Source organism: Arachis hypogaea, chromosome 6 (genome assembly GCF_003086295.3).
Source record: "Arachis hypogaea cultivar Tifrunner chromosome 6, arahy.Tifrunner.gnm2.J5K5, whole genome shotgun sequence".
Lineage (NCBI taxonomy): Eukaryota > Viridiplantae > Streptophyta > Magnoliopsida > Fabales > Fabaceae > Arachis > Arachis hypogaea.
Window position 1 is genome coordinate 2,797,191 of NC_092041.1, and position 23,634 is coordinate 2,820,824.

The 23,634-nt window shown below is 30.6% G+C and overlaps 1 protein-coding gene across 1 annotated transcript; it reads right to left on the bottom strand.

Moving 5' to 3' along the window:
* Positions 1–16,305: 16,305 nt before the first annotated feature.
* LOC112695338 (ethylene-responsive transcription factor CRF1-like) lies at positions 16,306–17,556 on the bottom strand. The gene has a single exon (XM_025747645.3). The coding sequence runs from the start codon at positions 17,419–17,421 to the stop codon at positions 16,513–16,515; it is 909 nt and encodes a 302-aa protein (XP_025603430.1). The 5' UTR covers positions 17,422–17,556; the 3' UTR covers positions 16,306–16,512.
* Between the last annotated feature and the right edge of the window lie 6,078 nt (positions 17,557–23,634).

The window sequence follows — 23,634 nt, forward strand, 5'->3', positions numbered from 1 at the left end:
GCTGCATCAACAAAATTATATTTGTTATATTACCTATAAATATTCATTTATTAATAAACAAACATTAATAAATGGATTTATAAAATGTATGTGATCACTTCAATTAATAATAATATTTACATATTTATTTATTTCAATAGTTACAAGTGCATTACCATAGCTAAAATAATTTTTTTTCGTGCATCGACATTTATTTATTTCTCTAACATTATTAATAACAAGTTACATATATTTTTCTAATATTTATTTATTTATTACTTTAACAATTATGTATTAAACTTTTGAATATGTTCAACATTTATTTATAGAATGTATATATTATTTATTTATTTTATTATAGTATTATTTTTATATTTTTATCGTAAAAAAAATATTTTTTTAAAAAATTTTTAGTTTGTCGTATAAAAAACTATTGTATAATAAATAGTTATACACAAAAAAAAGTTAATATTTAAAATTAAATTAAATAACAAGGAAATTAAATTTTTTAATATTTTTATAACAGCAAATTAATTTAAAATTAACAAAAAAAGTTATATTTAAACAAATTAAATAACATAAAAAACAGAAATAAAAATACACAATAAAATTATATTATCCTTCCGACCTTATAATTTAGCAACTTACATAGATTGGATGATCCAAATAATTTATAATATGTTCCTCTGGAGCTTTGTAATCACGAACCATTCTTTAAAATAAAAATAAAATAATATCTTTTTTTTCCCTCCTATTTTTTTCACCCTTTCTCCACGGTGGTGAAGCAGCAGCCAGCCCTCCTTGGAAAAATGCTTCTGTTTATATGGAGCAAGAGACCAAGCTCTCCTTCCCCTCACTAACACTCTCTATCTCATTGTAACAAAGCTAAGGCTTCCGTTTATATAGAGCTTGAATGCCCTGCATGCTGTTTACCGGGGTGAGACATGTCCCCTACATGCCAGCAGCTTCAGCACGCCCCCCGTGGTGCATGGGGACTCTGCCACACCAGCTCCACCACGCCCCTGCGTGGTGCCAGTCGCTGCATGCGGCCACGTCATCTCGCCCCTGCGTGGTGTGACACGTTGTATTCCGGCCCCGTCATCTCGCCCCTGCGTGGTGGGACACGTTGCACCGTAGCAGGGTCACCACGCCCCTGCGTGTTGACCGGCAGTTCCACCACCCGGTAAATCCCCCCATCCTCCAATATTCTCCCAAAACACCAACTACTTTTCCATAAGAATAATAATTTCCGCTTGAAATTTAGGATTTTTTTATTTAAATTAAATAAATATAGTATTTACGAAAATAAACAGATAATTACGAAAATATATTTTGGGATACATCTCATATACTGAAAGGGTAATTATACTATGAGCGTATCACGGATGTTATGATCTTGTGCTATAATAGAATCACGGTGAGTCACATCACGGATGCACTCATAATATATACACATGTAGATATTGAATACTGAGCATCTAAAATAGGCATGTTTTGTGGAGAGAGGTTCAGTATCTAAGATAAATACAATTTTTGTGTATAAAGACTCAGCATTTGAGATATATCCTGATAGAAAGTATACAATAGAGTTAAATTGAAAGTTAAAATATATTATGAGCAATTAATTAATTTTAAATTATTTTTAATTTCAAATTTAAAATAAATTAAGATTACGGTCACTTATAGAATCAAAACAAGAACCCCATCTCTCAATACGCCGTTACCTCCATTCTCTCCATTTTTTCGAGAATCTTGTCAGTGCAGCGCGTCAACAATCACCACCTGCCGTCCGAATCTATTCTCCCTATTTAGTACTCAATTCCTCTCCCTCGCACCTTAATCCCTCTCTGTCAAATCCTCAACGTCGTGCTGCCTTACTCATAGCAATCTGACTGCCACAGCCATCGTCATTGATGCAGGAGGGGACGCGAAGGGCAGCAACATGCAGTCACACTGTCGCGCCATCGCTTCTTCTCTACCCAACCCTTATCTCTCTTCTTCGTTTTCTCAACCCAGATCACCCCAACCATCACCCCCCAGCCAACCAACCCCGTCAAACCGTCCACAACCACCACCGGCGACCACCGTCGCCCACCCTCTCTCTCTTCTCTTTCTTTCCTCTTTTTCCATTTCTCCCTGTCGTGTTCGCTGCCCCACGCCCCTATTCGCGCCTGCCAGCTCCGGCGAGCAACACCCCGGTGCAACCCAGCAGCGGCTAAGTTCTGTGCCACTGCGACACTATCACTACCCCCATTCTTCTTTCTCTCCTTCATCAACGCAGGTTTCATCCCTTTCCTTGTCCCCGATTCTTTCTATTTTATTTCTTTCATTGCTTTTAATTCTGGTTTCTGCATATAGATTAGGCTTAGGACTAGTTAATATCTGATGCTAGATTGAATGTGTTTGCTGGCTGAATTTTATGGGTTGATTGCCGCTCAATGAATGCTCTGTTTACACACGATGCACACTATATGCTTGATGAAATGCCTAAATGAAATCTTTTTGTTTAATTCTTATGTATGGCCAGTATTTGACTTAAATTCTATTCTCATGAGGTATTATAATTTACAATTGGGCAGTTTTATATGATTTTTAATGATGTTTGACCTTGAATTTTATTATGCACTTTATGATTTTTTATCAAAACATAGTTTTGGTAAAAAAAATCAGATGTTATCAATTGTTTGGTATATTTTTAAGAAGTGTATACCATGTTTTATTGAGTGATTTGAATGAAATGGTTTATTCATGTTGATTTTGAACTTATGTGTGTATATCTTTTTTTTTGTGATTTTACAATGTGTTTCCAATAATAAGTAATGTTTCTATTTTAGGTTATTGATCATAGCTATTCTTGTGTATTTGTTGGATCAAAGTAACATATATCACATAATTCCTTTAGTTGGCTTTTTTTATTTGTGTTCGATTGCAGGTTGTGGAAGTGACTGAACTAAAAATTGATGAGACGCAACGTGATCATATTGTTGAGTTGGATTTAGTTTATCATTCACTGAATTCAAGTACGCTTGGAGTTGTTGCAGTTAAATATAAGTGATTAAGTTATAATAGACATGCTATTACATTGCTAAATCCTAATTAATTATGTCATATTTCATAATGTAAATTTATCATAAAGTGTAATTTTTTTCAATTATAAAACATATGCCGTTAGTATGATGAATATGTAATTAAGGAGAAGTTTAACCCAAAAGTATTATACGATGTGGTCAATGACGAATAATCTAAATGTTCATTTCACTATGTTAGCAGATGATTATTTCTATTCATACGTGGATGGTTATTTAAGTAATCACATGTTAAAAACTATTTTTCAGTTTAATATGGATTTAGATGGTTACTTTCATAGACAAAATAGATGGTTATTTTTTTCGCCTAGTAAGTATGTCATGATTAAAAGATATTCTACCAATACATTCAGATAAGTTCAGAAAATGAATGAGCAATCACATGTTAATCTTCATTAAGTCTCATGAACAAAACCTCAATACTCCAACTAAGGAATTAGCTCAACAAGCATTTTGTATTGGAAAAAAAATTCTTATTTATAGATATAATAAACTGGATGGTCAATTTCATATGGAATTGGATGGTTACTTTCATAGACAAAATAATTGGTTACTTTTTATGCCTGGTATCGAGGGTTGAAAGGTGATGAGGGAGATGTGGTGTCAGTCAGCGGCGCTGCAGTGGGATGGTTATCGGAGCTCGCGAGAAAGAGGGTGAGAGGTGTGCCGTCGTTCACAAAAAAGGAATTGGATAAAATTTGAAATAAGGATTGGAATGTTAGAATTAAAGTGAAATTGAAGGGTTTTGTTACACTAGCGTAAAAAGTGGGTACATTTTCAATTTTAATTTAAATTTGGCCAAATAAACAGCCTATTGTACGCATTGTATAGATACTCCATTGGCTCCCTAGTGGGATTCAACCCGGATGCATATTTAAGCCACACTATCTAGGAATTACGTGAATTACAATCATTTTTCCAAATTTTGTAACCTTTTAGACACATGTATTCGAGTTCCTTCAGAAAATATAGCCCCCGATAATATATCCGCGAAGGAGACAAATAGGTTGAATGCTACTTGACATGTAACTGGAGTTTTAGACTTTGAGGTTAGTAGTTTAACCTTTTTTTTATTGTTAGTGAATAATAAATTTAGATGATCAGTCTTAAGTAACTTAGTTAATGGAATAGGTATAGTGAGTTGACGAAATGAGAAGATCTACATTAGTTTCTTTGGTATAACTAGGATCGTTGTATACTTTGTATAATTGATTGTAATTACTTAAGTTAAATAAATAAAATAGGTACCTAATTGTGTGTTAAGTTAAATAAATAAAATAAGTAACTCTCATTTAACCTGTAAGTCCAATAAATAGGTATCTTTTATATTTAATATAAATGCTTATTTAGGTGGATTATAAGTTTTAGTAATGTTTAGTAATAATTAATGGTTTAGATGTAATTAATCTGTGCTAGTAAATGTTTTGGGAATTACAGAGACCACGGTTACTGTTGCCACACCGTGTGACTCTGGGTCTCCTGTCGTCGGCCATCCTGTTGCCCTATATAAGGGAGGCGGGATCTGGACATGAAGTAGAATTGAGAAAATTTATGTTTGACAATTCATTGATCTCTGCATTTGTCGAGCAGTGGAGGCTTGAGAACCACGTGTTCCACTTCCATCTTCCATGGGGTGAGGCTAGCATTACGCTCTAAGATGTTGCCTACCACATTGGTCTGCGCCCTACTGGAGAGGCCGTTGGGAGTTGTACCAAAGACGTACAGTGATGGCATGGACACCCGACGAGAGTGGATTGAGGATTTACTAGGCGTTAGGCCACCACCACAGTCGGAGGGAGGGAAGTAGGTTTTTGGGGGGTGAAAATGATGTGGCTCAGGGACCAGGTTGCACACATTCTCGATGGGACAGTCCCAAACACTCTGTCAGTATGCCCGATGCTACTTGATGATGCTGATAGGGGATTTCTGTTCATGGATAAGTCTGCTGTACTTGTGCCTTTGAGATGGCTGCCACTGTTGGAGGATTTTCATCGTTGCAACCAGTTGTCATGGAGGTCCGCACTGCTCTGTCATACCTACCACTAATTGTGCACTGCGATATCGCGTGATGTGACGAAAAATGCAGGGTGTATGCCACTTCTTGTCTCCTAGATCTACCATCGGTTCCGATCTTTTAGTCCGGCGGGATACGACGTCGTCAGGTTCCCACCTTCTTCTAAGTACGTACATATTGTAAATTATTTTTAACTTACCAAGTAATCGACATTGAACACATGTTTTGTTACGGAACATAATTAATTAAATTCTGTTAAACTATCTTTGTTGTACATAGGTTGGCAGGGCTAGAGCAGCAAGGCAGAGATCGTTATGATGGCAAGATATCTGCATATTCAACGCCTCGCACCTCAATGTTATCTTCAGTCCTGCAAAGAATTTTTTCAGAATGTGCGCATTAGACCATGAATGCTTCCTTGCATACATGTCAGCTATCCATGGATAGTGCTGTAACCCGAAATCTACCACGCTATCCGTCCATATTCTCTCTAATTCGTCAATCTCTAGATCGTCCATTAAGCATAAACGGAGTTTTCAAAGAAACCCGGGCCGTCCAACCTTAGCAGTGGCATTCCTTAACAAATGCCAGCTGCACAACCTATGATGTGCACCGAGAAAAACTGCACCAACCACATTCTTCATTGCAAGATCCCCGTCCGTCATGACGGACTTCGGCTGTTTTTCTTTCATTTCTTCAAAAAATGACTGCAACAATCACACATAACTATCTTCTCTCTCATTGCTCAAAATTGCGCAACCAAACACCACCATCCTCATATAATGGTCGACCCTTGAGAATATTGCCAAAGGACATTTGTATTTGTTCCGACCATACGCTGCATCAAATCTCAGGACATCCCCGAAGACACTATTATCATAACGACTTGTACCATCGCACTAGAAAAGATTTTGAAGCCTCTTCTCACCATCCAACGAGTACTTCCAGAACATTCCACAATCATTACTCTTTAAACTTGACAAAAACTTCAACGCGGCCTCAGCATCTATCGCATCAACACGCCTTTGCTTTTCTATTGCATTATAGATATCTTTTATCTCGAACCCAACAATCTCGAAACCCCCTGATTAATTGGCAAAAGCGTAGAATATTGTTGGCACTCGCAAGCCAACTTTCCTCACCGAATTGATTTGGTGCAAATCACCTTCCTTGACCGATCTGTGTGACCATATCAGACCCCTAAACCTTGCATCCAGCATGGCATGATTGTGGTTAATCACAAAATTATTCAACATACCAACGCCAACTAAGACCATTAACATGCACCTTTATCCGAGCTTCACACCTGCACGTGTGATAGATCGAGGATCTATCTTCCTGTCTCCGTTCTGCATGTGTTTTCTCTCTCGCTCTCCTTCCCTCGAGCACACGAATATCTGCCATCCGACCCTTGCTTTATTCTGCGAGCCACCTTCAACCTCCTCACTGAGAATCCCTTAATCCGACTGTATTCGTTGTAGTAGTCATAAGTGGCTTGCAAATTTATGAACTATGTCATAAGGATGTCGTTTGTTGTCAGGGATGAAAAATCAATTGCGTCAAAACGACCCAATCCCACCAAGAATCATCACTGATTCTTCTACTTCTATCTCTGCATCTCCTTCTGACAAATCCATCGCTTCTGTTTTCTCCTTAGGAATGGTTTCACCACTCATCCCATCTTTCCCAACCTAAAACACATAACATAGGCCATGGGTTACACCAAGCAACGGGGCACATCAACATAAATTGGACAATAACAGATTATAAACTTCACAAATGAACAAAACACACACACCCCTGCAGCGCATAGACTCGGTGAAAATCAGATGACACCTCGTAGCTTCGTTCTGTAAACCCATTCGCCTGACACAGTTCACATATTACACTAACTGAAATTTGGCATTATCAATCATAAATATCAACACACAATTATATCACACGCCTCATAAAAAATCTCGTACATATGTCAGATCCGCCTCCAATTTATAAATAACAACACAGTAATTTCAATACAAATTTTAATAACTTCCAATTCGTGTATATAACACATGAAAGCCACGTCTAACATGAAAAACTTAAAACTCTTGTCATCAGAGTCAAATAAACTACGTATATCGTACCGTGTGGAGAAGAATTAAAAATGGGTCCAAATCTACTATTCCCTTATTTCATTAGTTCATTCATATCAGATAAAAATTTAAAATCTGAAACAATTACCCACGTCACATGCATAACAAAATCAAATATTTAAATTATGTATATTTGTACCCACATCACACATCATAAACATTGCAACATTAAATTTATCGTCAATTTAGAGTCACGGTTAAGGCACTATCCCCTAATTGAAACCAATTTCGAGAACATACATTCACCGATCTTTGGAGACATTTTCGAAAGTAAATAATTTAAGGTGATTAACAACGTACTTACATCGCTAGTTGTCCCAAATTTTCCATTATCTCCTTTATGGTAAATCTGAACTCGACTAGATTTCGATATTTATTTCGATGGCATTCAGACGTGTGATACTGTCTATTTCTAAGTGGTTCAAATGAAATTTTTTCTTCACCTCAATCCAATTTAACTCTACTTATTAATAATCTTCTATTTAAAATATTGATAGACTTAGGTGAATTGTAATAATAAAAAATTTTCATTTAATAAATAAATTAGTATACTTTTCTCAAATTTACTCCAACTGTTATTATTCATTGTTTGTGAATCAATTTCCGTGTTTTTGATTCCCGTGTTTTGTTATTAATTTCGTTACTATCTGATCTTTCAAAATTTAGAAGATAATGTTCAAATTCGTTCCTGAAAGATCATGCGATCTTCATTTTCGTCCCTGAATTATTTTTTTAATCAAATTAGTCGCTGAAAGATAAACTGTTAGTCAAATTAGTCCTTCCGTTAATTGGATGATGACGTGTCACGTTAAATGCCACGTGGCATGATGACATGACACGCCACGTAGCAGGTCAGTAACACGTGGTACGCCACATGACAGGTCAGTGACACGTGGCACTTGACATATAAAAAAGTTTTCTATTAGTCAAAATAGTTCTTGAAAGTCTAGATGTAAGTCATTTTTATCCCTCAAATTTAAAAAATTAGTCAAACTAGTCCTTATATATTTTTTATTTTTTCTTCATAAAATTATCTCTCTCTTTTAATTCTTCTCAAAATCTCTATTATTCTTTTCTATTCTAAAACCTTTTTTGTTACATTACTACATTTTGCTGGAATATATATACTCAAAATTGAAATGTATGTATTTATATTAACCTAAACAAAATTATATGCTCAAAATCAAAATTTATGTATGTTAACCTAAACAAAGTTATACCACTATTTTTTTCTACTATATCTTTTTTTTATTACGGTATTACTTATATATAGGAGGTAATGGTAGTGATACTTAAAGTCAAAATTCAAGAAAATTCACAAATTTTGCTTCAATTCCAAACTTTACAAACTATTGAAAATTTGTTGGTTAATTATTATTATTATAAATGAATTGCTTCTTAAGCGTAATACGTGCAAACATTATAATAAATTTTTGTGTGTTTCATATATTTGAGATAGATTATATAATTTTTCTTTTAATTTCACAAATCAATGAGATAAAATGAAATAGGAAACATTATACTTATGTATAACACAGGCTACTTCGCATTAGTACATTATATAAATAGATATGCTTCGTATTAAAATAAAATTCTTTTTGTTTTAAATGAAATATTTAAAAAATTATATTAGAATATTAAGATTCAAAAAGTGATTCCATAAACTAGTTTTTCACTTATTGAGTTTTACTATATAAATTAAATAATAATAATAAAAATTATAATTTTTAAAAATTTAAAAGATTTAAAATTTAAAATAATTACTATATTATTTAGTAAAATTTAAAATATTAAATTTTTAAATATATAATCAACAATAATTTAATAAACTCATTTAAATAAAAAAAATTTACATAAAAAATTATAATTTAAAAATGTAAAATTTTAAAATACAAATGACAAAATAACTTTATAAAAATTTAATTATTTTTATTATTTTATGTAAAGAAAATTTTGTTTATTAAGGTTTAAAAAATAATATTAAAATTAGTAGTATAAAAAATATTATACATTTAATATTATAAAAAAATTATATAAAGACTAGTTTGACTAATTTTTAAAATTTGAGGGATGAAAATGACTTACGTCTGGATTTTCAAGGACTATTTTGACTAATAAATTTTTTTTATATGTCAAGTGACACCTAGCATGCCACATGTCACTAACCTGTCACGTGGCGTGTCACGTATTACTGACCTGCCACGTGGCGTGTCACATTATCATGCTATGTAGCACTTAACGTGACACGTCATTATCCAATTGACGGAATGACTAATTTGACTAATAGTTTATCTTTTAAAGACTAATTTAATTAAAAAAAATTATTTAAAAACAAAAATAAAAATCATGTGATCTTTCAATGATGAATTTAAACATTAATCTATAGTTTCCTTATCAAAAAAAGTTTCTCATAACATACAATTTTTTACCGTCAAAATGGATAGTTTTTCTTTAGCTCCTCCTAACATTTGTCCCCTCTTTTATATAGAAGGTTAAAGTAAAAAAGATTCGTGGCATAATATTAGCCTCTCCTTCAACGGTATGTTCACAAGTGTTGGATAAATAATGGCTTAAGCCTTATTGCCTTAAAATGATATACCTTGAAGTTTATTTAATAAATTAAAAATAATTTATTGTGATTATTTAAGTATACATTTTTTAGATTGTTCAATGCAGCTTAACTCACAAACAAGGGAGAAACAAAAATATTCTTATTCAGCATTGGTATAAAAAAGAACAATAAATCAATCAAAGAGTATTTTACAGCAGATTAAAAAAAAAAAACAACATCATAAAATAAGCATGAAGACCAAAATCACGATTATCTCATTCCATCCCTGTGCATGCAACTTCTATGACTGCCATACTATTTATATTTGGAGAAACTCTCAAAGACTAATAATTTTTATTATTTTTTATTATTATTTAACCATCATAAATATGAAATTTTTTTAATAAATAAATTTTATTAATTTATATATATAAATTCTAAAAAATATAAATATAAATTATATTAATTTATGCATATTAATTTTAATAAATTTTTATATATAATTTTTTTATAAATATAAATTCAATATTGACTAAATATTTATAAAAAATATTTATTAATCATCTAATATTGTTTTTGTACTGATTATATAACACTGTTCTTATACTGCTAATCATGACTTATTTCTCCTTGCATCCAATGTATCTGTTGGTTGCTATTATCCATCACCATTTGTTCCCATCATTCTTTTTTTATTAAATTCATTCACATATTTCATATTTGTACACCAAACACAAGTTTTGAAGCATCTATTTCATAACATATATTAAATAATTTTAGAGTAATATAAATTTTTACGAGTAAACTTTATGAAAAGAATTTTTCAAGTGACATTTTTAAATTTTAAAAAATAAAAATAATTTTACATTTAATAAAATTTATTTATTAATTTATTATGTTAAGAATATATTTTTTAAATAAAAATATAAATTATAATTTTAAAGAAATATATATTTTTATTTTTACGATTAAAATTGTATTAAATATATTAAATAAATACTTTTTTTTAATAACTCAATTACACTCAAACAATTCATAATATCGGCTAGTAATGAAGAAATATGTACACATAAAACGTTGAACTAAATATGTATCTTTCCTTCTAAATCCTCTTGTTTCTAATTGTTATGGTTTAGGATTATTAAAGTGTTGTCATTTGCATCTGAAAAGAAGGTTTTTTCGGTTCAAATGAAAAGTTAGATACCTAGCATGTTTGCTTATTGTGGGAGGAATCAACCAATTATTTCTGATGTATATTTTATTTATTCTATTTAATTTTTATTATTATTATTTTTCAAATAAAGTAATTATGCATATAAATTTTACATCATCAATACTATATACATACTTATTGGACAACTCCAAAATATGAGAAAAAATATTAAAATGTTAAAAATGACATTTTATTGTCTCAATTAATTTTTTTTAGAAGATTCATTTTTTTAATTTCTACCATCAAATTATTTACCATATACATGAAGAACTAACTTAAATGGTTACACTAAAAAAATAAAAATATTATTTATATACTAAAATTAGTTATTATATATTTATTTAATTTTAATATATATTTTATATTTTAATATATATTTTAGATTAATAACTAATTTTAATATATATGTAATATAATTAAAAAATAAAAAAATAACACAACAAATAATTGTAAATATGGATAGAAACGAAACTAAAATTCAAAAATAATAAATATTAAATTTTACTGTTTTTTATTAAATAACTTTTTCTTATTAATTAGTAATAGTAGCAGTGAGTAGATAGCTTTAGGGTGTATTTAATTTGAAATGCAGAGAAAGGAGTTGGCCCGACAAAAGTCAACTATTTGCAACTCTTCTGCTATTTTTGCAGCTTTTCTAAAATGGAATGTGGTGATCTCTTCTCTTTGATTTTTTTATGTGGTGGGTAAGATTGAACTTCTTCACTTTTATCTTTGAAATTACAAACATTGATATAATTTTAAATATATATATAATTTCAAATATATATATATATAGATTTATTTCTTTGAAAAAATAAATTGATTTTTTTTATAAATTAATTATTAATACATCATTATTCTAAACTCAAATTTAAATCAAATTACAGTAGGAGTACACGCTCAACCTTTAGTCTTTTACTCCAAAAAAAAGAAAAAGTAAATAAGGGATAGAAAGTGAAAGGTAATGGCAAAAATTCCAAAACCGCATAGCAAAAGGTCATCAGAAATGGACCAATGGCAGGGTTGCATTTGCATAGTATAGCATGGATATCAATTCGGTTTGAAACACCTTATCAGCATAGGAGGACCATGCAAGTTGCTTTGAATCTCATTCCTTCACATGTACACATGCATCAGACATGTCAAAAAAAAGTAGTCTGCAACATCTTCACACTTCCCACCATTTGCTTCTAAAATGTTGACTAAACGAAAAAAATAAAAAACCAATGATCTCAATGGGCAGAAGACAGAAGCCAGAGAGGTAGATATTAATCATATTATAGAAAGAGGCTAGTGTTTCAATTCCACTACAAAAACTACTTAAATTTCATTCATTCTCTTCTCATCTTAAGATTCAAACTCTACAGTAGCTACTAGAAAAATCTCCCTTTCCCAAGATATATACTTACCTCTTTAAATAAATATTCAAAAATATTATCTATAAATAAAAATTAGTTATTATGTATATTATAAAATATATATTTTATATTTTAACATGTATTCTATTCTAAAGATTGATTTAAGTATATATTATCAAAAAATTTAAAATTTTTATACGATTATTTAATTAAATTCATGTGTTTAAATAATTTTTTTAAATAATAATTTTAAAAATTAATTATATTTACTAATATAATAATATATAATTAATTATTTATATAAATTTTTTTTACTAACAACATATACACATTAAATTTTATTATCATTAATTTCAAAATTTAAAAGATTTATAATTTTATGGTTAAAATCTTAGAAACTTAGAAGAAAAGACAGATATTATAGATGGGTGCTGGGGATTCAATTTCACTGTAATGGCTAACACTTCTTCATTTATTCTCTTCTAATTTTGAGATCCAAAGTAGACTACTCTTTAGAAATCTCTCCCTCCCAATTAATTTATATAATGAAATTTGATTAAATTTCTTTTTGTTTGTAAATAATAAACATGAGGATTTGGCCTTTTCTTTTTCTATTTGGTTTAATGTTGGGTAGTTTAATGAAAATTATGAGACTTATATATAGGTTTTGGAGTAGTAAAAAAAACATTTCATACAACTTACCTTATCATACATATAGATATATGAATGGTGTATATATATAAAATATTTAAAATATAAATATAGTGAACTAAGGCATATTATAGAGATATTAATTTAAATTTTGTAAAAGAAATTTCAATATATGAATTGGATAACTTACTACTTTTTATTTTTAATTTTATTAGTTTTAAAAAAAATTAGATATATAACAAACCTAATTTATCTATTTTTTTTAACAATGCCAGGAACTTAAGAGAATATCAACAAAAAATCAGCCAAATGCCTCTTGATAAATCTAAAATCTCTACGTGAATGGTGTTTATGCTAGGCATTATAATGTTTTTTTTCTTTGTAAATTTGATGGTTTTAAATCTACTTTTTTTATTTATCATGTTTTAGGCATTTGGAGAGGGGAGGGTAAAGAGATAAATAAGTTAATATACATGGATATTTCTTCTGCTAAGTATCAGAATATTTCTTTTTCATACTAAATGAATGTTTTTTTATATATTTTTTTGAATGTTTTTGTATTGCAAATGTGAATATCTTTGTTTTTTTAAGAATTTCATAGTTTTTTAAAAATTCCTCTCATTCATTCTTTCCTTTACACAGTCGTTGCCCTCTCTCCAATTCTTAAGATCCTCAAGTTCGAGGTGTTTGGTGAAAGGACTCCCGGTGCCAGAAAAGCCATGAAAGCCATTGTTACCGCTATCACAGGCTGTCGATTCGAGAAAATTGATCCGGTGTCTAAGGACGCCGTTATGATGAAGATTCTTCAGGTTCTTGCTGGAACAATGCACACAGGGCTTCCATCTTGCTCAATGATCCTGCTGTGTGCACGCTTGTTAATGCTTATTTTCAAGTTGTACAGCAAATAAATGAGATAGCATTTGTATTGAAATTGAGTAGACACAAAATTTCGTGGAGGTTTTTAGATGTGAGTAGGTTAATGTAAAAGAGAAGAGTAAAGTTTTTATAAACTTTAATTAAGTTTACTTAATCAGTTTAAATTTTTTTAAATTTTGAATTTAAAAATTTAAAATTAATTATTAATAATTATAATTAATTAAATTATTCACTTTTTGGTTGGTTAGACACTTAGTTCCTATACTTTTTCATATTTTTTATATAACAAAAACCATAAATAACATCAATGTTAATTCAAATACACTTCTACACTTGTTCTCTTCTGATTTTAAGATTCAAAGTAGCTACGAGCTACCCTCTAGAAACCTCCGGTTACAGTTACCAACATACCGTACCTACTTTCCCATTCCAATTAGCTAACAAGTTTCATATAAACCTTGGTTAAAAAGTTTAAATAAGAAACAACCATATAAAATATATATGTTAAAATATAATTAAAAATAAGTTAAATAAATATATATATATATATATATAAATACATGATAAATAATTTTTGGTGTATACATAATATTTTTGAATAAAATTCTTTTATTCTTTTAATACATTATCAATGCTTTGAAAATTTACAAAAAATTATAAATTTTACTCAAGTTTCATGTTTATGATATTTTTAAAATTATATACTTAAAAAAGTCTCTAAAAAAATTTGCATGGGACGTTTTTATTCCAAAAATTTTTACATTAAAATTTTTAAATTTTATAAAAATAATACATATAATTCTCTATCGTAAATTCGTAATCATACCAATTATTTTTATTTAGACAAATAGATTATGAAAATTTTGATAAAAAGAACTTATATATCTTAATGTAATAAAATTTGTTTGAGGATTAAAATATTTGACGAAAAATTTCTTAGATATCAATCTGAATATATATTCTATTTTTAAAGAGTTTTTAAGATATTTGTTAACAATATATTTTTACTGTTTATGTTAATTAAATAATTAATTACAGTAAGAAATTTTATGGTTTGTAAGGCTAGATGGAGAGAGAACAGGATCAAGCAGATTGAGATATTTACTTAATCTACAGTCATAATAAGTCAGTATGTTATGTTGTATGGTGCATTTAAAATTTGTGTCTTGTTAACAAGTTTATTTAGGATATTTATTAAAAAAGAAAGTGTAGGAATCAGTATTTTTATTAAAATTTAGTTAGTATTTAATTAGTAAAAAAAATGAGTAATTTTATATTAGTGTATGAAATCTTATACTATTAAAAATATTAATGATAACTAATTAATGACTATAAATCACAAAATTTATTCGCCTCTTAATATTCCTCAATTAAAAATATACAAATTAAAAATACTAATAAAAACTTTTTTTAATAAAGAATTATAATAATCATTAACTGACTCTTAGGCTGTGTTTGTTTCTCATAACAGGACAGGATAAGACACACTGATGAACAGAGACACAAAATTTTATATTTTTATATTCTGTTTGATAATAAATTAGAACAATTATGAAAATTTAATTTATTTTTATTTTTTATTAAAAATTTTGAAATGAAAAAATATAATAATAAAAGCTATAATTATAAAAAATTAACAAGAATAATGAAAAAAAGTTGTGTTTCTTATTAGTGTCTCTGTGTTCTTTCTGTATATAAAATACATTAATCCAGTATCTGTAGACACATTATCTTTATTCATGTCTTTTCTATCAAATACAATTTTATGTCTCTATGTCTCTGTCTCAGTATTCTATCTCTATAAACAAACGCAGCCGTAGAGTACTAGCCTCCTAGGTCTATTCCTGAATACATATGGGTCCCTCAAATGATTCATTCTTAGTACACACAATCTCTGTTGGCCATGTAAACACAAAGCATATATATATATATATATATATATGTTGTGCATGTAAAAGTGATATTTATACATGTATATTCTTCTTCTCTTTATGCCTAGTGCCCAATCATAAACCCACTTGACCTTATAATTGTCATTGAAAATGCCATATTTATTTACTATTGGAGACATAATAGAACAGAAAAAGAAAAATGGTACAACCAAGAGGGTCTTACCTCCAAAATTATGGTGATTGGGAACTTATAAGATGATGCTGCATGTGTGGATGTAAGATGTCTAATGTGGCCAACCATTGAAACATGAATAGTGAGACGTGAATAGTAAAACACACACAACTTTAATCTTAGTAGTGCATATTCCATACACTTTCATTCTCTGTCAATGACCAGAGAAAAAAAATATCCCAACAACCCATCAAACACTTCATTATGAGTTAGAGAAAAACAAAATAATATTGTATATATATTAAGTTTCCAAATCTAATCAAGCAATAGATTGAAGAAAGCCAACAAAAAAACTGCAAATTAAAGTTCAGATCACTAGAATTAGCATAATCATACTTTCCCTCATAATAATTAATAACATCCTTACAAAACAAATATGAAAAAAGATCAAAACTGATGATAAATTCACACATGCTCCATCTCTAATTACATGTCCCATCACTCATGAGCTAGCCTAAGAAAACATAGAAAAAAAGGAACAAAAGTCCAAAACACCACTCCCCACTAATCCACTATATATTCCGGTTTCTAAACATGAAAAGCTTCCTCTTGATCACTGCAAAAGTAATCATCTAAATCGAAATTACATAATTCAATAGACTGGTCAATGGTAGCATCACTGAAATTGCTGTCACTGAAAATAAGATGGGGTAGGCAAGTTTCATCAAGAAATATTGGGGGAGGAGTCTCAAAATCCGATAAACAAAAATCAATAGAAGGTGAATCTAAAAACAATGCATCCTGAAAATAGGAAGAAGAAGGAGATTCATCTCTGAACTCGCTTTGATCCTCTCCTGAAACCTTACTTCCAGATCCATCAGACTGAAATAGAAGAACAGAAGTGGGAGAAGTAGGAGAAATAGGAGAAGGCATGTTCTTCATATTGTTGATATCAAAAACTTGTTCATCATATTCTTCCTCCTTTGGAGGCTTGAGGAAATTAGTTTGAGCATGAGAACCTCGAAGGCGAATGGCTTCTCTGTCATAAACCATGGCGGCTTCTTCGGCAGTGTCGTAGGTTCCTAACCACAACCTCGTACGCTTCACAGGGTCTCGGATCTCCGCAGCCCATCTCCCCCATGGCCTTTGCCTAACGCCGCGTAGCTTCCTACCCTCTTGAGAACAAGAAGAAGAAGCTTTCATGGCAGCTACAACCACTTTTTTGCCCTTGTTCTGTTGTTGTTGCTGTTTAGATCTTTGCACCTTGGTGGTGTTGTGAGATGGCGGATACAAAATTCTTATCTCGTTTACAATGTGTTTCGAATTCACTTTGGTTCGTCGTCCTTGATACTGTTGATATTCTTCCTCGTCACTCGAAGAATCAGTGATCTCCGGATCCATTACTGAAACGCGAACAACCTTGGGTGTTGTTTCTGCATTAAGAGTATGACCAACACCGGGTTCGCGAACTTTGCATATCACAGTTTTTCTGCACATCGAGCAGAGAGTGAAGAGGAGAAAGAAGAAGAGAGAAATATCTTTGCATTGGAAAAAATCAATTGAGATTTTAATCTTTTATACTTGTATTAATCCTTAATAACTAATTATGGCCATGATTTTATTCATTATGATTCTTTTTATTCTTTCTCCAATTGTTTATTTTCCTTTTATTTTTATTTTAACATATAAAAAGACGAAGAAGTCGTAGATTCCAAGGCCAGGGTGAGTGACAAGTCACAACCATACGACTCGCCGCATTTAGGAAAAAAACCGTTTCAATTTTAATTTTTTATTATAACACATGTAACATGATGTACCGTCCTTAGCTTCTACAAATTACTATATTTTCTTATTTTTATTTTAAAAAATTTAGACATAGAAGTAAGATGAGTGTTATATCTGTGGTAAATTTTAGTATTTTTTAAAACTATGGAGGTACACAAATAGGATCTTACGATTTGTGTTTAAAAAAATTTTAAAATTTAGAGTACACAAATCGGATCTATTAATTTCTGTACTTCTTAAAAATCGAACGGTTCGATTTGTAATTCATAAATTAAATCATTCCATATTTTAAAAAAATACTACAGTATATCACAATTTAAAAAAATATCATTGTGAACCCAATATTAAAAATAAAAATGTGTCAAAATTCTTTAAGGTAAATTTTGAAATTTAAAGTGAATAAATATCCAAACAAGTTTTCTAAATAGTTAAATATTTTTGGAAACCGAACATGAGAACCAACTATATGTATTTTCACTTAAAAAATAAAAAACACGTTCATGGCATGTATTTTCAATTCAATTTTACCAACAAAAAGTCTTCTCCTTAGTATTTGAATTTGCGTACTCATTAAATGCATGGAAGCTGCAAATTATAGAAATTTTTTTCTAAATATTAGATTAGAAGGGTATTATCCCCAAAATGATCCATTATGTGGGGTTGTACTAAATAATAGGAGTGCTATAATTTTAATTTTTAAAAAAAATTGTTAAAATAACAAAACAGCAACACCTTTTTCTATTTTCATAATTTTTAAAAAATAAAAATCAAAACGGAAATGCCATTTTCTATTTTAATAATTAAAAAATAAAAAAATAGAATAACAATGTCGTTTAGTATTGTTAAATTTTAAAAAATATTTTTAAATGAAAACAATTTCTTTAAACAAAACGTTGATGTCGTTTTGTGTTTTTTGAAAAGCAAAAAAAAATCTATAACAAAATAAAACTCACGTGAAGTCAGATAATATAGTATAGGCACACATGACACATCTTTCATCAATATTAAAAAAACTTAACACTTTTTTTTCTCTCTCAAAATATTACTCCAAAAAAATGTTATATTTCAAAATAAATGTGCATTTATTAATATTGAATGAACATTAATTATGCATGTTGATTTTTTTAGAGTAATTTTGTGTAGAAGAATAATTTAAACTCGTAATTCATTGTTTTAATTATTTTTTAATATTTAAAAATAAAAGATTTAAATATATGTGTGTTATTTTTTAAAAACATACAAAATATAAAATTCAATTTTTTTATTTAGAAGTGGAGAGAATAATCACGAGGATTAGTTAGAACTCCTAATTTTTTTTTATCTATTTATATAATTTAAAGAATGACTAAGATTTATTTAATTATTTTTCTTGTTTGTTTTTCGGTTATACTTATTTCGAAATAACTAGACTAGAAAACTAGTTTTTCATTTTCTTTTTCTTGGTAATGAACTAATGATTATATATGACTGTTGACTAGAGTATGAACAAAATTAGAGTAATTAGGATTTTGTATAACAAAATTAAATATAAATTGTTTTCTCTATTTTTTTTAGAGAATACATAACGAGAAATTTTTGTAAAATGGAAAAAAAAAAATGGGAATATAATCTCTCCTACAAGGAAGATATTTTGAAAGTCAAAACTTGGCTATCAAGTAATATAGTCCAATAAAGCTTGGCCACCAAGACACTTTGAAATTGAAAATGGAATGACCTTTTCATGCTATTATGATGTTGATTCACTAGTCGTATCAAGCATACCTTGTAGGAAATATGAGTTTCGATGTTTGTATTAGCGGTGTTTAAATTTAAACCGATTTAAATTAAACTGTTCATTTAATCTAATCTAAATTAAAAATCGATTAAAATTGCACTAATTCGGATTTAATTGGATTCTATTTTTTACAAACTGCTAGATTGAATCAGATTTCGGATCTATTTTTCATAACCGATCCAATCCAATCCGCACCGCACAATGTGCTATAATATTATTATTTTATTATTATATTTACAATTATACTTATAATATGTTCAATTTGTTATATATTTTTCTATTATTCATGTAGTATTATTATTTAAAATTTGATGTTGAGACTTATTATATGTATTTAATTTTTTTTATTTAAAAAATCACAAATCTAAACCGATCCAAACTGCTTGTAATCGGATCGGATCGGATTTCCAAAAAAAAATTCATCCCATTCAAACCGCACCGCATATAGATTAAGCGTTCGAATCGGATGACTTTTTTCTTAAAATCGAACCAAATCATACGGCGAACACCCCTAGTGTGTATTATAGGAAATTTTGAATCTATAGTATCTTCTATTATTCATTAATCCAATATAGCACTGTTAGGCAAGTTTGTCTAGCAGTTTTTTAAATGTCCAAAGAAACTTTGGGTTCAAATACTTGCTATGAAATACAAGAAAAGAGGCTTGTCCTCCTATAAGAATGCTTCTTATGTTTGGACAAGTGTTGTGAAGGCTTATCAAGTTTAGAAAAAAGAGTTTTTCTTGGTGTATTGGTTCTCTAAATGGTTCCTTTTGGTTTGATTTTTGGAGAAGAGAAAGTACTTTTGCAAATGAGTTACTATATGTCCACATCGCAGATATTGACCTTGCTATTAGTGATCTTTGGAGAGATAGTTGTTGGAATTTCAATGAAATTTACACTACTATACCTGATTTTTTGTCTCTAAATATTAATTATTACAATCTTGATGTGGAATCTGGGGACATAGCAAGCTGGAGATGGGATGCATCAAATTCAAAAATTTACTCTTCTAGTAGTAGTTACTTATGGCTTTGCAAGCACAAACATGGATGGGAGAAGACTGAAGAGTGACTCTGACTTTGGAGAACCTAGGTACCTGAGAAATTTAAATTTTTTGTTTGGCTTTACCTCCATAATACTCTTCCAACTATTATTTTTAGGCATCACCGTGGGCTTTCTTCTTTTGATTTATGCCCACGTTGCTCTCAAGCTCCAGAAACCATCCTTCATTGTTTGCATGATTGTCCAAAAACTAGTGCAGTTTGGCAAACTTTACAGTTTAATGATGTTCACTGTCCATCCTTTAAACAGTGGGTATCTAAATGGAAAAATGTCAATGCTACTCTTTTCTTCTCTAGTCTTTGGTGGATTTGGAAAGACAGGAATAATGATGTTTTCAATCCTATGAATTATTGGCCTTTTAATAAAGTGCTATAATTAATCTCAGCATCTGATAAGGAATTAAAGTCTTTGTTCACTAAGTTTAACAGTATCCATTTATCTTTTCCGAGCTCATCTTGGTCTCTTCCTCCTGGGGGGATGTTTAAGATTAACAATGATGCTAGTATCCATGGCGATTGTGTTGGATGGTGCCTGGCAAGGTGGTTGTATTGGGATTCTGTCACTAGGAACGATTCTTCGTTGTGAACTTTTTGCTATTTGAAGGGAATTACTTTTGGCTTGGGAGGCAGGGTACAGACAGGTTTCTTGCGAGACAGATTGTTTGGAAGTTTTTCTCCTAGTCCAAGACTTTTACTAACATCCAAAGTGCTGATCATGATTTAGTTTCTAAAATTCATGATATTTTGATTTGGAATTGGAGAGCTGATGTTAAGGTAATTCATAGATTAGCCAACCATGTTACAGATGCTATAGCAAAATTTGCAGTAGTGAACATTATCCTCAAACTGAGTTGTTGGAGTCTCGGAATGAGCTTCGCGTCTTACTTACAAGGGACTTAGCTGTTGATTTTTAGGAGACCTTTCTCTCCATTTTGTTTCTTTTGTTTTCTTTTCTCTCTTGTCTAGTAAAAAAAAAGATACTTATAGAACATAATTTATATTTTATGGCACTAGTATAAATATCCTAAAATATAGCAGCATGGCAGAACAACCATCCTATATAAAAATCACAACACAAAATAGTAGCATAGCAAAACAACAATTCTAATCAATAATCAATTAATCATTCAATTTAAGCACAATTAAGTCACAAAACACAAAACAACAGCACATCACTACATATAAAAATCACAAAATACAAAACAACAACACAGCAAAACAGCCATAACTAATCAATAATCAATTAAATTTTAAGTCATTAAGACGGTCACAATCTAAGCACAATCGAGTCACAACACCAAAACAAAAGACAGCAGCACAATTTTAATGAATATTAACAAGATTAACCAGTGAACTAAATCAACTGAATTAGCACAATTTTAACAAAAATTAACTAGCAAAATAAATCAACTAATCATTCAATGATTCAATCCAAAACAAGAAATAAAGTATAATACATCTAGATTCAAATTTCAATCTGAGTAGCATTAGTGGAATCCAAAAATAAACAATGTTTTGAGTAAAGAAGGAAGAATATAGAACGAAAATTAAAAAAAAAAAAAAAGCCTTTGCCTTCGTTCTGAAGGGTCTAAGCCGAGCGGCAAAAGTGCGACGGAGACGGAGACTAGGCGACGAGCAGGACGACGGACGGCACAGAAGAGAACGAAGATTCCGAGCAGTGAGCATTGACCTTCGAAGGACGACTGTGAGCAGACGACGTCGACAGTAAAGAACGAAGACTGAGAGCCAACATGGGTTCTTCTTTGGAGGACGCCGACAGAACAAAGAGAGGAGCCCCTGACTGCAATGGACGACAGTGAGGCTAGGGTTCCGTTTTTTGTTTGGAAAGAAAGAAGGAGATAAAAAAATCGGAGAAGGGGGCTCTAGGATTGGGAGTAGAGGCTTCTGTGCTTCGCACGTGCCCCTGATTACGACAGACAGCAGCAGTGGCTCACTTCTAGTGGCTTGCGGCAGTGAGGCTAGGGTTTCCGTTTCTTTGGAGAAGAGGAAGGAGATGGAAGAATTGGAGAAAGGGTTGGTTGTGGCTTCACGCGTGCTTCTTTTTGGTTTTGCTTAACGTGAAACCACATCGTTTGATGTGAACCGGCCGGGTCTCAATCCGATCCGACCGAATGGTTTTTGACTGGTTCAATGGTTTAAATTCGATTTTTAAATTAATGGTTTTGCATGGCAAACCGAACAATTTTAGCTGACGGTTCACAGTTGAATCAGTCAGACCAGCCAATCCAGTCCAATTTTCAGAACATTGAAAAATAAAGTGAGTAGAGTAGAGAATACCAAATGAGAAGACTTTACAGTTAGTTAGAATCTTAGAATATATATTGTAACGGGAACGAGAGAATGAGGTTAGAAGAAAATTAGTTGATGTTGAAGGAGTCACATTCCATACTCGAAAGAAAAATAGGGTGTTGTTATTATATTTTGTTGCATTTTTTCCAATATAATTCATATTCATCTAACTAATTTGGGTTGGTCGAGTGGTCAACTCACTCGTCCGCTTAAGCAAGTGTCGAGAGTTCGAACCCCGCCTTGTGCATGCAGCAACCCATTGGCCAGCGGCAGACCCTTAAATGGAGCTCAGATCCGCGACGGATTAGTCCTTAACCTGTCGGGTTGGGGGATACCGTTTGGGTAAACAAAAAAAAAAATTCATATTCATCTTTTATTTATGTTCACTTAATTGTTGCTTGTAATTCAAGTGTGAGCTAACATCTTCAGTTTTTATGTTTTACTTTTATGATTTAATTTATTTTGATGAAATTAGAATTATATGTTAAATTAAACTGAAAATATATGTTCATTGTTGATAATATAAAACTAATAATCCAATTTTGTGATGCCTTTGAATTTTTTATAGCTGATTGTTGTGCTATGATAAAATAAAATTAGTAAATTACTGAAATTATGGTTAATAGTTAGTAACATATTTTTTATTTTAAAGATAAATGGAAATCATAATTATCAAACTCGATTTGATTCGTCAGTTCACTAGAATCCGACCACCCAGCCATTTAGTCGGGTCGAATTACTTATCGAATCGAATAAGTATGAGATCTGGTGGAAACCG

What these genes read in the sequence shown, in the direction of transcription:
- LOC112695338 (XM_025747645.3), bottom strand. Translation starts at nt 17,421, where the DNA reads ATGTGCAGAAAAACTGTGATATGCAAAGTTCGCGAACCCGGTGTTGGT.